Genomic DNA, 13696 nt, shown 5'->3' with positions numbered 1-13696 from the left:
AAACCCAAGCAGAATTCCGAGTAGGTGCTCAATCAACACTGTTGATTAAACCCAGAGCGGGCTTTTCTGTGCCAGTTGGAGTCTCTTCTCTCACGGCTCCAGGGGCACCCACTGAACCAGAGCAGCCTCACTCTTCCCTTCCCTTCCACTGGGTGCTCTGTACGGGGGTTCCAGCACCTTCGAAACTGATGTGGTGAAAGTGCCACCTCATTCTTTCCCCGGATTCTTCATCTGACCACAGGCAGCCTCCTCTTGAATCAAGAAAGCCAACATTCCGGAAGGTAATACTGCAGTGTTTTTAATGCTCCTTGGAAAACTTTTGGAGATCCCTGGTTTGGTGCAATGAAGCAGGAACACACCAGACGGAACCCCAAAGGACCTAAGCAGCTAACACATTTCTCTAAAAACCTAACTTGCTACCCTGAGTAACTGCAGTGCCACAGCAAAGGAGCCCCGTCTTTACCACATCAATATAAACGATGTATCTCCCATGCATTGCCTAGGGAACTCCTCACTCATAAACGACAAAATGGCACTTCCAAAGCATCACCGAAGAAAGTGCCATCATTAAAGTGATAGTGCAAGATAACAGAACACTTCAAGACAAACAATATGCCATCCAACATCCCCCAAATACTCTTTTTTGGTGGTTGCACAGTTTGAAAAAAGCCTACTGTCAGCTATCAACTCCTCACAGCAGTAAAAGAAACGATGAATTTAGAAATTTCTTAGGCCAAATCTTCATAACATACCAACTATGAGGTGGTAAACACTAACACTGTTTTTAATATGCTAAAGAAAAGGAATGCAAACGCCAAGTAAAACTTACTACAAACTACAAATACATCAATATACACACTCAACATGAGTTTAACACAGTAGTATAAACTGAAGGACCACAGGCTCAAGAATTTATCTGAAGCACCAGGAGACAATAATACATGTAGTTTGGAACGACAATTCCAAAGCTAAACATATACAAACAGATTTACCTAGTCACATCACACACATACACACACTCACACACACACTCTCTCTCACACTTTTACATCTCACAGGATATAAGCACTATCACAGAAAAAATTAAAACTTCATTTTAAATTAAACACTTAAATCTTTGAAAAAAAAATCTGTATTTGGATGTGTTAAACAAAGAAACAAACAAACCTACTTTAGGCCGTAGCCTAGAAGAAATCCTTTAAATTACTCTAAGCTGAGACAACTTTCCTTCTGTTGGCGGATAACGAAAATAAATTGCACTTCCCCCAAAGATACTGTATTTAAAATTTTAAGATCCATCTTTCACCGCTAATTCCAATATACACCTGATAAAAGTGCCTAATGGAAAAAGTATCAAAAATTTACCAAGAAAGGATATGTCAAGGCATAAACGGATGGTTAAAACACAAACCTGTGTGAAATTAGTTAAAGAATTTTTCACGATACTAAAGTAACTGTAATTTACAAAAGTCATGATTAATTTTGGAACATAATAAAATTAAATATATCCCTACATGACAATGTAATATTTTTATATTTATATATAGTAAAATAACAGTTTGGCACTTAGCAGCTTTTCTTGTTTATTGCATCCGATATTATGTGGCAAATTTAATTTTTAAAAAGTTACCTAATTTCTGCAGCTACAGGGTCAATGAACTAAATTAAAAAAAAAACAAAACAAAACTACTTATATAAAATGAATTGACCAAGTCATGCAGGCACTGATAATACTGCAGCAGGGACCCACTCACTCCTAAACAATGAACTGTCTCCTTGGAGAGGCCTGGTTAGCCTGGGAAGGACTTTAAATTTCAGAAATTAAAGAAAAGAGAATTGCTGACTGTCATGGCTTTAATAGAACATCAGTTACCACTTTAATGTACCTCAGCTGTGGCTTCTGAAGGCCAGGGTTCTGCTCTGTATGGGACATTTTACCAAAGAAAATCCACTTTTTCAGAAATTTATTTCCTCTAAAACTAACATCTAGTTGTACAAAGAAAGTTTTCTTTCTTTGCAGTGGCCAAGCAGTTTGCTTTGATTAAAAGACATCCAAGGTATCCTGGGGAAAGCATGCAGACAACAGCTGACTGGTACACAGCACAAAGCAAAGAGGCTGGCTTTGACCTACATGTCAAATCTGACTGTTATGTGAAAGGCTGGCAAATCTGGCCCAGTGCCTCTGATAGAGAAGAGGAAAACCCTGTACCTCCTTTTACCCATGTCTCTGCCAGGATGGAGAGTTAATGTGCACACACAACATTCTTTAGAATTCCCACAGACAAGGCTGCTCAGTGACTTTTCTAGCACTGGATTGACTTCTACTGTTCCTGGGTGGGAAAAGACAAACGATGTTTCATATGCATGGGAAAAGCATACAGACATTCCAGGTAGGAAGTTTCTAGGAGAAATTCCTATTCTCAAATGTATAACCAAAGGATACACTTACACATTTATCAATCATTAAGACTAAATGCTGCTTCTTATAGCCATATACTAAGGGTGGGGGGAAGCTGTAGAAAACAATTAGAAATGAAGAGCTCTATATTAAATTGATTAGAAATCTGATATTGCATAAAATTCAAATGATGAAGTCATCAAGCACTTTGAACTCCTTGGTTTCACACTAAGGGGGTATAATTCGAATGGAAAACAAAATACCTTACAAGGTAAGTGCCACTAATGACAGACTTTTTCCCCCTTGGGGAGTGCGGTTGAGTGGGTCGACATGGGAGTGAGAGGGAGGGAAGGAGGAAAGGATTAATTTGCTCTACACGAACAGAATGAAATTAAGTTGAGGTAGTTTATTCTACCAGCCAACCTTTACTTGTAACGTAATTTGTCTGAAACTCGTGGCGTTGAGAAAATTCTGCTACAAAGACTAGATTCTTTACATGGATTCGCATTCCAAGACACGTTTTCAAATCCTAGACAGTAGTAAACAAGACTTTGTGTGCTTTCAGACAGATTACTTTTAAAAGTTTTTGATCCCTATATATTTCCTCTGGACTTTTTTTTTTTTTTTTTTTTTTTTTTTTTTGGTCATAGCAGATCTTTATTATTTGTCCGGCTCAGGTCCTTCTTGTACAAAATCTCCTACTCACTAACATCCTCATATTTATAAAACAGTTCTGGTTAGTTGGAAAGGAAGACTGGCACTGTATGAGATCCTTCACAACCCCAGAAATGACGGCATGACACATCTTCATCTGAATTAACACAGAAGTCAGCAACTTCCTTTAACTTCACAGGAGGGCTGCCACCTGACTCCTTAATTTATTGACTCTTTTGGATCACTAAGATAGAATGTCATAAAAGAGACATTTTACCTTAGTTTCAATTCATCATAATTTAGTTTAAAAAAGATTCTTAGGACAGAGAACTAGTAGTAAGTGGAGACTAACTGGCATTGAGTCCAACCTAACATTTTAGGCACAAACCTTAAATTGCTGGGCACAGTTAGGCATCCTATCTCCTTCCAAGTGCAGTGGAAAAGCAATCCCGGTATGTTTGGATATGTTGATATATGCATGTTTGCTCGCTTGTTAACCAAAGCCAGGTACTGGAACACAGCGGTCAGCCAGACGTGAGCTCCCCGCGGGGACATGCACCTCGGTGCTGTCACTTCCTGATTTTACATGACACGGATCCCCACTTCCCTTTGCCTCTGACGCTGACTAGCCCGGTTGGTCTAGGGGCACATCTCCTGGAGGAACTGACTCCTCCTCGTTTTTTTTTTCAGCAGTTACGTGTTCTCCCGAACAAGAGCTGGAAGCCCAGGCTTCGAAGCGTTAGAAAACCACTCGCGTTACCGCACAGAGGCCGGCGCAGAGCAAGGGTCGCCTGCCATCTCTGTCCCCTCGCAGAGCGCCGCGTCCCGGCGCGCTTGGTCAGGAGCTCCGCTTCCGCGCCGCGGCCCCGTCAAGGTGAGTGAACGCGGATGCGGAACAAGCCCTGCTGAAGCTGCAGGCGGAACAGCTTGCAATTCGCAATACGTAAGGCTGCACACCCGGTGCGGCGGAGGTCGGAGGGGAGGAGGGGCTTGGTGTGGTGCCAGGTTCCCGTGCTCCTTTTGAACTCGCGCACATAGTCGTAATTGGTACCTGCGCCGTGAGAAGAAGCAGAGGTGACACACCGTGCGTCGGCATCACCGGAAAACGGTTCCGACAAGATCACTGTAACATTCTGACCTGTATCCAGATCTCCGATGACATAGATACTGGCTCCTATGGGGACAGCTCCGTACACAAAAGAGGAACTGGCGGGGATGCATAAATTCTGGTCATTAAGATAGATCCACCTGAGAACAGACAGAGGGACAGAATGAAGGAGGTCAGAGGGTGTCCACGACATCCCAGCAGACTGAGACGACAAAACTCAGTGAGCCACCTACAGCACAAGGCACGACACCCACACCCCTCTTCTGGGGAAACACTCATTTCCTTCCTGTCTCTGAAGACTTAGTTGTGTCTGTTCCAGAACGTCGCATATAATGAATCATAGAGTGCACTATTCAGTCCGCTTCCTTCACTCAGCACAGCGGGAAGGAGATTCATCCGTGCTGTGGCTTCACCGTTATCTCATTTCTTGTTATCTTAAGCAGGATTCCATTACGTGGTACAGCAGAATTTGTTACCCATTCACCAGTTCGGGTTCATTTGGGCAGCCTCCAGTGTCTGGCTATTGTGAGTGAAGCTATTTTGGAATTGAGAGGGCAAAGCTCTTTAGTGGGCTTACGTTATGGAATTGCTTGGTTATATGGTTAAAGGGATATTTCCTTTGATAAGAAAACACCACACTGTTTTCCAAGGTGTTGTGCCATTTTGCATTCCAATGAGCAACATGTGAAAGCTCCACAACTGCTCGGCATTACTGCCAGCTCGGGTACCGTCGGCCTTTTTCCTTTTAGCCATATGAGTGGTGTGCTTTTCCCTGAAGACCAACGGTGCTAAGCATCTCTGCACGTGCTTACTGGACACTTTATGTATCTACTTTTGTGAAATTTCTGCTCAAAGATCTGCTCATTTTTCAAATTGGCTTTTCTGTCTTCTTATTAAATTTTAAGATTCTTTTTATTTTATGGATACAAGTCCTTTGTTGGATACGTGTATCACAAATCTTTTCCCCGGCATGTAGACTGTCTTTTCATTATCTTAATGGGGACTTTTGAGAACAGAGGTTTTTAATTTTGATGAATTCCAGTTTATCATTTTTTTCTTTTTATACTTCATGTTTTCTATGTCCTCCTAGGAAATCTTTGCCTACTCCAAGGTTGCAAAGGTTTTTTAAATTAAAATTTCTGGAAATGTTATTGTTTCAGTTTTTACACTTAGGTCTTATGATACATTTCAAGTTAACTTTTGTGTATGGTATGAGGTATAAGAGTCAAGTCCTTTTTCTCCCCCATACAGATACTTAGTTGTTCCAGCATCACTTGCTGAAAAGACATTTCTTTCCCCACTAAATTGCTTGGTACTTCTGTTGAAAATCAATTTAATAGCCACTAAAAGGAGCCAGGGCTCCATGAAGAAGCGGCTGACTCCACAGAAGAGGCCGAAAATACAGGATGAGCCTGGATCATCTTGCGTTGCCACACAGGAAGAGCTTAAAAAAGGATGAGTTGTGTCAGAAGGACACCAGAGCTGATATGCAGCAGCTCCCAATGGCCACGGTGGGAACAACTGGAGCCACACAATAAATAATGATAGTCCTGGACAGATAACTCATGGAATAAATGCCCGTAAGTCGATACTGATAAAAACAAATGACTGAATACATTAAAAAAAAATTAGGGAGAAGGGGCAGGGCTTCTTTACAGAATTCCAGCTGACAACGGTAGAAGGAATGAGGGAAGCAGAAAAATCACCATTAGGCAAACAGCACAGTAATAACTACTGCAAGGCCAGTCCACCAATGATGCTAAACTAGTGGTGAAAGTTTAAGGAGAAACAGTATATTCCCATATCCTCAAATTCTCTCTTCCAAGATACTCATTAATTACAAAGGGAGAAATAGTGACTTTACAATGGGGAAACCCAAAAGATGCCACCTTAACCAAGTCGTCAAGATTAGCATCACCAGTAAAGAGACATTATCAACATCATGCTCCCCCTGACGCTGGGCAGAGAGGGGCCCAGCAGCACTTCTGTGGGATTCCTGGCCCAAACGCGCAACCTCAGCCTCATCGCGAGACGTCATGAGACAAACCCACGTGAAGAGACATCCTAGTAAAAAACTGACCAATAACCTTCAAGGGTGTCAAGGTCATGAAGGACGAGGAAAGACTGAGGAACCGTCACAGATTAAAGGAGACCGAAGAAACTCAACAACTGAAAGCCATGTCAGGTCCTGGATCGGATCCCGGAGCAGAGAGAAAAAAGATATTAGTGGGCAAGCTGGTGAAATTTGAATAAAGTCTGTAGTTTACTTAATAATACTGTACCTATGTGAGTATCCTGGTTTTGATATCTGTACTATGGTATGTAAGATGTTAACATCAGGAGAAGCTGGGTGAAGCTGGGAGAAGCTCTGGGGAACTCTGACTATTTTTGCCACTTTTCTACAAGTCTAAAATTATTCCAAAATAAAAGGGGTTTTTTGCTTTAAAACAAAAACAAATGACTCTGCTATGTAATAATGTTTACTTAAGGTAATCTGACCAAACAATTTCCCTTTAATAGCTAAAGGCATAGCCAGGTCAGAGCAGACCTCACTCAGATCTTGGAAATGTATCTAAACCCTTCAGAACTACCAGTGTCTGGGCCTCCACTCACCGTCAGGGCACAAAGATGCCCTGGCACTGTTCCCATGTGTCTAACTCTATGCCATCAAGTGTCCAAGAAGCCACTGGCTAAGGTCTACAGCATCTTGATGTTAAATACAAATGTAAAATTATTTCACTAAGAACAGCACTTTTATTTCAATGAGCACTCTTCCCAGACTGTTATATAAAGTAGTGGCTTCCGTATTTTTAATCCCAAGAAACCCAGAAGCAGAATGATTTGTCCAAGATCATGGAACAACTCAGAAGCAAAGCTGCCGTAAAGCTGCCATATCCCTGAGTACCTTTACCTAACATCCGATTCCTCGAACATCTAAAAGTTGATTGGAATCAAGCAGTTTGCTGGGACTGGGAGTTCAGTTTGGCCCCTGCCTCCGAGATGCCTCTAATGAATAGGAAAAGGGAAACATCTAGGAGCTCTCAATGCAAAGTGAAAATGGGGACCCGAACAGGCCTTTGAAAGAAAAAGTTTGAAAAATGTCAAATACAATAACTGGTTTGTTCATATTTCTGTCTTCAAGGCTAAACATAAATAACTAAACCTCGACGTTTAAATTCTTCCCAGGTCCTGAATCAAACAAAGCTGATGAGTATCCCCCTGCCCTGTCTGCAGCTGAGCCACTCCCAGGATGACCCTGTTGGAGAGGCATACAACCCTTCCAGCAAGTCCATCAACAGGGCCACAGGCATGCCCACAAGGCAGCTGGCACTTCTTCTGAGTTAAGACATACGGGACTAGATTATCTACTGAAAGAACACATCAGAATACAAGGGCATTTCTCAGTAATTTTGTAGAGCTGAGAATTCAACATAATTCCTCCCTGGAATAATTCAACAAAGCTGAAGAAATTGGTCTATGTAGACTGTCTACCAAATTCGGTCCACAGCAGATCAGTGATTCAGAGTTCCTGGGTTTCAGAAAAATAATCCTATGTGATCTATTTTATATAATTCTGAGGCTTCGAAGTACATAAAATATGAGAGTTTAATTGGATCATATATTTAGCTGTTGCTTTTAAAAACGGTATAAATGGCATGTAGTTCTGCATTTCTTTCTCTACCATTTATCACCTCGTTGACCTTGGACGACTGAGCTAACCCAGTCTCTCTTTCGTTATTTGTAAGGTGGGGACGCCATCACCAAGCTCAGGTGTCTGCTGTGAGGATGAAATGGAACAGCCAGTGTAAAGTACTTTGCACAGTGTCTAGTACATAGCAGGCATCGTGAAGTAGCAGTCATTTTTGTAATGGACAAGGCAATATTATGCCTTTATTACACTGTTCTCAAACATGGGCTCCTCAGGACTTGGAGGCTACAATGATGTGTCCTCTGGTAACTCAGAAAGAAGAATCCCCCCTCCCTCAAAGGAAACTTTAAAATGGGGCAAGCTTCAGAGAGAGCAGAGTAGGAAGGGTAAGACAGGCAAGGAGAGAAGGTGGGAAGGAGAGAGGGAGGGCACAGGGCGCTCCAGTGAGGGCTCGGCTGAGCCTCCCACAAGAAGCAGCTACAAACTCTAGACAAAATACAGAAGACAGACTGCCTGAGGGCTCTGGAGACCGAGCAGAGGCTGCCGGCCTCTGATTTGGGAAAGAAGCTGAAAGCTGAACAAGCGCCCGCATGGACTGAGTTTCCAGTTCCTTGGTAGCTCCGTCTGAAGGCAGCCTGGGGCTCGCAGCTCTGGGGAACAAAAGCCCTAGAGAAAACCCTGCCGTCTTTCTGGCCACCGGAATCAGGGGAGAGCATCTTGGGGCAACAAGGATCACTGAAGTGTGCGGGGGTCTCAGAAAGATGGGAGGTACAGAAGAGCCCCTAAACTGACGGGCATCCACCTGAGTCACGTCTGACTGACACTGGATCCACGCATGCTTGCACCTGAGGCTCCATGGGTCTAACCAAGTCCACTGTCTGCTAAATGCCCGGAGTCAGTCTCTGAAGCAACAGCAAGAGACCTCGGGGCCTCAACAATATCATGTCCGCGACGCCCTGGACACAGTCCAGAATCACTCAACAAAAGAGCCAGAAAAAATGAAAACCCCTTTGCAAGGAAATAAACAATCGACAGACGCCAACTCTGAGATGACTCAGATGCTGGGATTATCTGCCAGGCAGGGACCTGAACGCAGCTACCATAACGATGCTCAGTGAGGGAAAGGAAAACACGCGCATGATAAAAAGATAGGAGACCACAACAGAGAAATTTAAAAAATCTAACATGCTACCTGAGGAAGCTAGAAAAGGAAGAACAAAATAAACCCAAAGTAAGTAAAAGGAAGGAAATAATATAGACAAGAGGAGAAGCCACTGAAACAGAAAACACACAGTGGAGAAAATGAACATGGATGCGTAGCTGGTTCTGTGGGAAGGTAAGCGCGGTGCAGAGCGCGCTGGCGGGAATGCAAGGCTGCGCAGAGGAAAGGGCTTCTTCCCTGGTGTCGGTGGCCTCTTCCTTCCTCTATCGGCTCTGCCGCCTCCTGTGTGCCGGAGGACCAGAGTGGCTCTCCCTCAGGGAGGTCCTTCGCCAGCCAGCAGGCAGCTTCCACGCACCAGCTCTGGCCCCGGCACCCCAGGGCTCTGCCACGTCCGGGGCCACTGCACACCCTCCTCCACGGAGGTGAGTCCAGCCTTGCGGGGCAGAGAGGGCTCTTCCCAGTTTGCTCCTTCCTGGGGCACTTTCCCTCAGCCCTAAAGGCTGTAGTCGCGCTTCCTTCGTCGGCTGTTTCTGCATTCTCTCACCTGGTAGCATCTAACTACTCTCACTAGTTAATAATTACGTACATTAAATCTCCCCTGCAGATTACGAGGTGGCTCTGTCTCCTGGCTGGACCGTGACTGAAGCAGATTTGGTTATAGGAGCAGAGTTCCTCTCCCATCCTCTTGCTCACACGTCTTACAAAGGCATCTGTAGTACGTGCTACTTCCTAAGCCTCAGATCCAAAAGGCATAACATGGTCAATGGGGCAGACCAATACAGTACGGCACACCAAGGTGATCAAAATCTCCGGGGACTAATAGTATACTGCACACGGCAAAACTGACACAGTCCTGAGGCCACGCTGTACAGGGGCACCGCTGGTCCTGCCAGGTACAAGAAAGAGCTGCTGGTGGTCGCCACAGACCGGTGTGAAGAGAAGGCCTCAGCTAAGGCAACAGCTGCAACCAAGGCCAGGGACTGGGCTGCATAAAGACCCCACCCGTGGGACTGAGTCTGTGATCAGCTTAACTACCTGCTTAAGTTTATGAAAGTTCACAGTTATTTTCCAAAATCCACTTGACTTTTCTACTTTTTCTAAGTGAATTAAGTGGGGATATGATACATAGCACGACTCTTGCATTTTCAAGGCTTTGACGGTGGCACTAATGTCTGCACATTCGTCAGGATGCAGTACTGCTTCTGGTTTTCTATCGTGGCAGGGAAGGAAAGTTCCAGTGACTTCCACTTAACCCTTGCTACCATAATGGTCCCTCACCCACAAGTCAGAGAACCAACCACAGGGGATTCAGCCAGGGGTCAAAGATGTCTATCCAAGTATACATTCAGGCATCAAGAGATGAAACTGAAAGATCTAGGCTTCAAAGAATAGTTAACATGATTTACCTATAATGTAAAAATGAAAGGGGGAGGGCATCTCGGCTGAGCAAACGCACAGAGACAATAAAACACAGGATGGCTGTAAGAAGTGAGCTGGAGTACAGAACATGTGAAAAGAAGAAAGCGAAAAAGGCTGAACATTTTTCTCAACCTCAGATGGTGGAGGGCCCCGAGCAGGAGGCTAGATACTATTATCTTTACTTGGTAAGCAGTGGTTGAAACAGGAAGAATTTCCATCACAATGAAATGACCAAAGTCAGATTAATCTTTCAAAAGCACAAGTAGGTGAAATGTATTAGAGAGACTGGTTAGAAGACTTTGCACATATAAGAGTGAGCTCACTGGAGTCGGGGCAGAAAAATAAAGGTGGGGATGTGTGAAAAATACTACAGAGTTTAAAAAAAAAAAGAAAAAAGAAAAAACTTGGCAACTCATGAGAGGTGAAGCGTAAGAGAGAATCAAAGATGACCTTATTTTGAATATGGACCACTGGGAGGATGGTAGTACGTACGAGTAAAAGAACAGGGATACAAGGAACAGATATAGATATACTGTCTTTCTGGATATATGAAGTTGTTGCCATGACTTGATATAAATAATGGCAATTTTTTTTTGCTTTCCTTCAAACAGTTTTGTTTTTAGTCAGAAACACAGAAAATAGTAAGATATGGCATTTTTCCAGGAAAGTTTTAACCTAAAAATAGGGAACAAAGACAGGAAAGACAAGAGATTACTTAAAAACAGTAAATGGTCTCCAATCTAATGTAGGTTGTTCATCTGGCAACAGTTTCCAGAGTATGCAAATACCACACACTTGGAAACATCTGATCTTTAAAGAAATAAACTACTTAGAGATTTTTTTTTTCCTTCTATAGATATTTATGGGAAAGCCTATATTTTTAAGGCAGTATTGCGTGGTGGTTGAAAATGTGGACCCTGGGGCCAGAACGCCCGAGTTCAAATTCCAGCTCCGCCACCTGCTACCTGTGTGTTTTGGGGCACATTACTTAACCTCTCCATATTTTGGTTTCCTCATATGCAAGATAGGAATAAAAAGAGTAACTGTATCTCAGAGGGTTGTTTTGAAGATTAAATGAGTTAATACACGGCACTTAGTGTCATATGCGTGTTTAGTGTTATCTAAACAAGAATCCTATATATCAACAGAAGTTAAGCTTTCTTCATTCTGTTTGTGTATCAACACTGGAGAGCTTGAATATAAGCAAACTAAAGATAATACAACAAATCTTATTTGGAAGTGCTTTTAAATAGCAAGGAAGAAGCAATACTCATGTTTAACAATTATGAACTGAAAGCAAGTAATATACTTATATCTGAAGCTTATCAACTATATTCATATGAGACAACCTGATAGAAATCTAAAGGTTCTAATAATTGATAGCATATCAAGGGCAGACAAAAAACTTTACAGCCAGATTTAAGTCCTATACAATCAAAATAGTGACAGAAAATGGTAGAACCATAAGCAACCCTGATTACTTCAGCAAGCGAGTTTATAGCTCTCTAGCTCACACTGTCCAAACAGTAATTCAGTCATTATGAGAAAGGCTTATAACAATATTTTATCAGAAACCAAACGTACTGACCACTGCTTGTTAATGAGGTTGGGCACACTGTTTTGGGATTCATTTGGGCAAGAAATTAATATACTACTTCATACCTTGAACAGTCAGCCCGCACAGGAACATATTATGGAAGAGAAGTGTAGAAAAGTCCTTGAAATTCTGCCCCCCACCGCTACCAGAGCAAGCATTCTCAAACTACTCTCACACTTTGTCTAGTAAATGTTCCTAAGACTGTTTGCCCCCTGTAATTGAAGGAAAAAGGGGGGGAAAAGGCTATGCAAATATCCTAAATTTAAAATACACTAATAGGTAACATTTATACATATTTCTAAAATCTTGGCAACTGCTCATTGTTTGCCCTTATCTAAAATAATATGAACTTGAACATTATATTCTGGCACCCCCTTCTGGTAACACAGTTGAAATGCTATCACAAGATTAACTTCAGCACGGCAGTTTCCCTGTAGGATTTGAACACATTACTGCAATAACAATGCTGTTTGGTGGTTACAACAATATAATGTGTCAGAGGAGGGAAGTGAGGGGGCTGGAAGAATGCTGCCTACTTCACAAGACATATGGAAGCCTGTCAGATGTTTTAAGCATCTCTGACACCACGTCTACTGAGTGTCTGATACTGGCCAGGTATGATGTCAGAAGCTAGGACCCAAAGCTGAGCTGGAACTCGTCCTGAAGGAGCTTCAGTTACCTCTATCACATCTAAGAGAGAGATGTAGAGGATCCCAGATTGAGGAGCCTGACTCAGACTGCGAGGCGTGAGAAGGCTTTCTCTGGGCAGTGATGATTAAGCAGAGTTTTGGAAGAGACCAGATTAACTGGATAAACATGGGAAGGGAAATACTGGGCAAAAGGAATAGTGCAAAAGCACAGAGCTTTCTCACAGCGTACCCTTCCCCCTCCCCACATCCTCAAGTCCATTCTCTAGTAGGCCTGTGTCTTTATTCCCGTCTTGCCTCTAGGTTCTTCATGACCTTTTTTTTTTTTTCTTAGATTCCATATATATGTGTTAGCATACGGTATTTGTTTTTCTTTACGACAGACTCTAGGCAAAGTGAGAGAGTGGCATGGACATATATACACTACCAAACGTAAAATAGACAGCTAGTGGGAAGCAGCCGCATAGCACAGGGAGATCAGCTCGGTGCTTTGTGACCACCTAGAGGGGTGGGATAGGGAGGGTGGGAGGGAGGGAGACGCAAGAGGGAAGAGATATGGGGATATATGTATATGTATAACTGATTCACTTTGTTATAAAGCAGAGACTAACACACCATTGTTTACAATTATACTCCATAAAGTATACTCCAATTATACTCCAATAAAGATGTTAAAAAAAAAAAAAAAAGCACAGAGCTGAGACAATCATACCACGTTTTGGAGGAAAAAAGTCACTCAGTGGGACTCAAGTGACGCATCTGGGTTGAACAGTAGCAGAAGCAGTAGACATAGGTCAAATCACAAAAGGCCATATCCGCTAAGTTAAGGAGTTTAAACTTTCTCCTAAAAGCTATCAAAAGGGCCAAGGTCTGATCTACATTTTAGAAACATTTTTCTATGGCTTTCCTATGAGCTACCAAGATTTCCGAAGTCACTGAATAAATATCTACTATGCATTAGACATAAATAGATAAATTCAATGAAATAATTTGAAAACAAAGCTAAACAAAGCTAAAACATGCCTCTGAAAGCATAAAGAAAAAGGTGCAGAAGCCGCATGA

At 42.6% G+C, this 13696-nt stretch overlaps 1 protein-coding gene across 17 annotated transcripts in view; it reads right to left on the bottom strand.

The window, feature by feature from the left end:
* Window positions 1-6: 6 nt before the first annotated feature.
* The window catches only part of GAN (gigaxonin), a 96024-nt gene continuing 82334 nt past the window's right edge, over window positions 7-13696 (bottom strand). For all 17 annotated transcript variants that reach the window (XM_055078885.1, XM_055078886.1, XM_055078888.1 and 14 more), the window contains 2 exons: window positions 4191-4300; window positions 7-4103 (listed from right to left, as the gene is read on the bottom strand). In XM_055078885.1, the coding sequence (XP_054934860.1) occupies window positions 3922-4103; window positions 4191-4300 (292 nt within the window). In that variant the 3' untranslated portion in view covers window positions 7-3921. The remainder of the gene's footprint in view (window positions 4104-4190; window positions 4301-13696) is intronic.

Source organism: Physeter macrocephalus, chromosome 17 (assembly GCF_002837175.3).
Source record: "Physeter macrocephalus isolate SW-GA chromosome 17, ASM283717v5, whole genome shotgun sequence".
Taxonomy (NCBI): Eukaryota; Metazoa; Chordata; class Mammalia; order Artiodactyla; family Physeteridae; genus Physeter; species Physeter macrocephalus.
This window is presented reverse-complemented; position numbering and strand designations above follow the sequence as displayed.